General features: G+C 43.0%; 1 protein-coding gene across 1 annotated transcript in view; it reads left to right on the top strand.

Moving 5' to 3' along the window:
* Window positions 1-375: 375 nt before the first annotated feature.
* Window positions 376-3,791, top strand: part of LOC102485929 (unconventional myosin-Ih) — a gene marked incomplete at its 5' end in the record, with an annotated part of 51,524 nt that continues 48,108 nt past the window's right edge. Inside the window, 2 exons of the mRNA XM_006171227.3 lie at window positions 376-574; window positions 1,670-1,750. Of these exons, the coding sequence (XP_006171289.1) occupies window positions 376-574; window positions 1,670-1,750 (280 nt within the window). The remainder of the gene's footprint in view (window positions 575-1,669; window positions 1,751-3,791) is intronic.

Raw genomic sequence — 3,791 nt, 5'->3', positions numbered from 1 at the left:
AATACTTAGGCAAGATGGTCTTTCCACCTACATTCACCATTAGTAGAACAGCTCTTGGGGATGAGATTTAAACCATATCTGGCTTAGCGTAAAGAAATGTTGGCGGAGTTTTTAAAAAATTAATTCGGTAGGTTTTGAAAAATATTTTCATTACTGCTGAAATTCTTACTTGAGTTCTATTTGAATTTGCTACCCAGGACACGTGATGATTGATTGGCCAATGGGTAATGGTGGGAGGTCTGTCTGAGCTCACTGTCCTTGTGCCACAGCCAGATGTGGCTTCCTGGAGGCAGGGTACTTTGTCCTGCTCTGTGGGTGTCCAAGCCAAGGGAGGTAGCATTAAACCAACTTGTCCCTGTCCCACTCTTTCTCCAGCTACGCCATAGCTGACAACGCTTACCGCATGATGTGCTCTGAACTAAATAACCACTTCATCCTGATCTCTGGAGAGAGCGGGGCGGGGAAGACGGAGGCCTCCAAGAAGATTCTCCAGTATTTTGCGGTGACCTGCCCCATGACCGAGTCACTACAAGTAGCCCGTGACAGACTGCTACTCTCCAACCCCGTGCTGGAGGTGAGTAATCTCTGAGGCCCAAGGTGGAGGAATGCCAGGGAGGCCATTTAGTTAAGATGAGCAGGTTGTTACAAAAAGAAGTCTCATGGGGAGTGTCCTAGTTAAGGACGTGGCCTTGAAGTAAGCCCGGCCATCCTGAAAGGAGGCCAAGCATCAGCAAGCTTCAGCAAGCCTCTCCAAACCCCAGAGCCTGTTTCCCCATCTATAGAATGGATCTGCTCACAGCACCTGCTTCTTAGGAGGTTTTGAGGATTAAATTTAGAGATGCATGCAGAAAGAACACAGCAGAATCAGTGAGCACTGTGATCATATTTATTAATATTTTTCTTATTACTGAATTCAAATTATTTTTGTTATTATCATCCACTATTAAAATTTACTGACTTGCTGGCTGGTCTTGAACAAGTCATTTTTCCCTGTTTTTGTGGCTCTTTCTATAGAAGACATTTATGGTGGAAGTAATTGTTTCAATAGACCTTTTGAGTTAAAGAGTTTGATACGAGAAAGGGACTGGGTGGGCCAGCCAGTAGTGTGTTGGTTAAGGCACTGTGTGGTTCAAGACCCAGATCCAGTGGCTTGAAAACACACCAGGCATGTGTTTGTGTGTACTCCAAATCCCAAGAGGCGAATAGAGGAGACGAGACTGTGGTGTGATCATCCCCTCCCTCACTGGGGGGTGATTTTTTACTTTTCCTCTCTGGCCAGTGCGTGCACCCTATAGCAAAAAAAAAAAAAAAAAAAAAAAAAAAAAAAAAAGAAAAAGTGAATGGTGATAGGGGCCAGGGACTGTGAACAATACCTTCTAGATCACTCAGGGCCTAGGGTCCTGCGTATCTCTCCAGGGCCATGTCTCATATGTGCCTGGACTGGCTTCTAGGGAGAAGATGGTTTTACTTTCTCTTCCCTAGGCCCAGCACTAGCGTTTGGCATCAAATCCCACGAAGTTAGTGGTTCCTTCTGTGAAGATGAACTATGGCTCTCCTCCCTGACTTCTCCCTACTTCCTTTACCTTTATAATAAGCATGTTATTGGGGATCAGGAATTTGATAAGCATGCTGAACTTAAATGACAGTGAATGACACTTTGTATTCTAAGGCTTTTGGAAATGCCAAAACACTCCGGAATGACAACTCCAGCAGATTTGGAAAATACATGGACATTCAATTTGACTTTCAGGTACACTGAAGTTCCTATTGCTGGTTCGTGGGGACTCCTTATTTTGCCAATGTTAGAACCCAACCTAGGGCACCTTAAGGAGGAAAGGCATTTTTCGGCTCAAATAGTTTAAAAATCCAGGGCTGGGGCCAGCAGATGGCATAATGGTTAAGGTGCTGAACTCCCACATGTCCAACCATGGTTTGAATCCCAGATCTGGCAGCTTGAAAGTCTTACCAGGTACATGTACATGTACATGTGTGCCCAAAATCCCAGCAGGAGTATGGAAGAGAAGGGATTGCAGCATGACCAAGCCCCCAGGGGGTGATTTCTCACTTTCCATCTCTCAGTCTATCTCTGGTGAGTACACGTGCCCTATGATAAATAATCAATCAATCAATCAGTCAATCCAGGGCTAATGCCAATTTTAAGAAATGCAAATCAAGATCATAATGAGATATTATTTTATTCCTTCAGGTGGGCAAACATTTAAAAGTCTGATAATACTAGGTATTGGCAAAGGTAGTGGATCATTAGGTTTCTTGCATAGGGCTAGTGGGGTGTTCATTAGTGCAACTCATTTGAAAGCAATCTGAAGTAAACAGTGGGTCACACCAATAATGTGGTACTGTCTTGTGAAGTTGAAATCGTAATGTCTGAGGTGCAGCCATCCCACGCCCAGGGATACCCCTGTGGATGTGTAAACCTGCCCACGGCAGCACTGCCTGTGATAGTAAAAGAACTGCAATGACTAACAATCCGGAGAAATCTAAATGTCCGTCGACAGGAGAATGAGTAGTTCAACGTGGCATGTTCACGTGATGCAGTATCACATGGCAGCGAGGACATATAAACTGCGGCTCACGTAACATGCACTCGTCTTGAGACTACTCTCTGTGACAGCATGATGCCATGCTTCCTAAACTTGAAAAATCAGAAGTAAACGGTATGTTATTCAGGCGTGCCTACTCGCATGGCAGAGGTTTTTTGAACAGGGCCAGACAGGACGTATTTGAGGCTTTGTAGGCCACACAGTCTTTGTTGCAATGACTCTGTTCTTTGCTGTTGCAGCGTGAAAGCAGGCACATACTACACATATGTGAACAGGTGTGTTTGTGGTCCATACAGGATTAAATGGGGTTACTGCGAGTTGGATAGACAAAGTTCTCAAGGTCATGTCCTTTCAAGTGGCAAACTGACACTTAGGAGAACAGCAGCTGCCTGGTGAGTTCAGGGCTGAGAACAGACTGGCTCAAGGTTTCCCAGAAGCTGGTATTATGTGGCCCTGTGATGCAGAGTACAGAGATGGAAAGAAATTTAATAGCTATGCATATGTTAAAACTGGCTTGTTTATTTCTTCAGAAACAGAAAGAGAGCTACAAGGACAGGGGCTTCCAACAGGGTCTTCATGCCACAGTCGGACCCTAGCTCAGATTTGGTCACGTGCATCTGGTATATACAGGAAGGCTTTGGGATATGAACCTGGCTTCGTCCGTGTTCTCACTGTGCCACCATCTGGCCCCTGTGTTTGAAAACTCTTATTTAAAGCTCAACACACTTGCTGAAAAAGACAAATTGTGAAGTCAGTCAATGAATTCTTGCATATATTTTCTATCCATGTAACCATCACTCAACTCAAGATTCAACAATTGCTAGCATCTAGGTTTTCCTGCCCTTCTCCAACAATATCTCCCTTCCCATTGCCCATTGTTCTAGCCTCTGTGATCACAGATTAATTTTTCTAGTCGTTGAACCTCATATAAATAGAATTAAATAAAAGGTACTATATTGTGTCTGGCTTCTTTCTGTCCACATTGTGTCTGAGATTCATCCATGCCGTTGCATCAGCAATTGCTCGTTTTTGTTTTTTTTTTTGTATTTACTAAAATATGTATTTATTTATTTATTTTTATATATTTTTATTTTATTTTATACATTCAATCACATTATTTAGCTCACAAAGAGAATATTCCAACTTGTGAACATTTCTCCCTTGTCTAGTTGATAAAACTATAAAATTATCTACAACAGATAATACCACATTTCTTTGTCCCATTAATGC

This window comes from Tupaia chinensis, unplaced genomic scaffold, assembly GCF_000334495.1.
Source record: "Tupaia chinensis unplaced genomic scaffold, TupChi_1.0 Scaffold149491_1, whole genome shotgun sequence".
Classification (NCBI taxonomy): domain Eukaryota; kingdom Metazoa; phylum Chordata; class Mammalia; order Scandentia; family Tupaiidae; genus Tupaia; species Tupaia belangeri.
The sequence above is the reverse complement of the archived record's forward strand: the minus strand, read 5'-3'. Positions and strand labels throughout refer to the sequence as shown.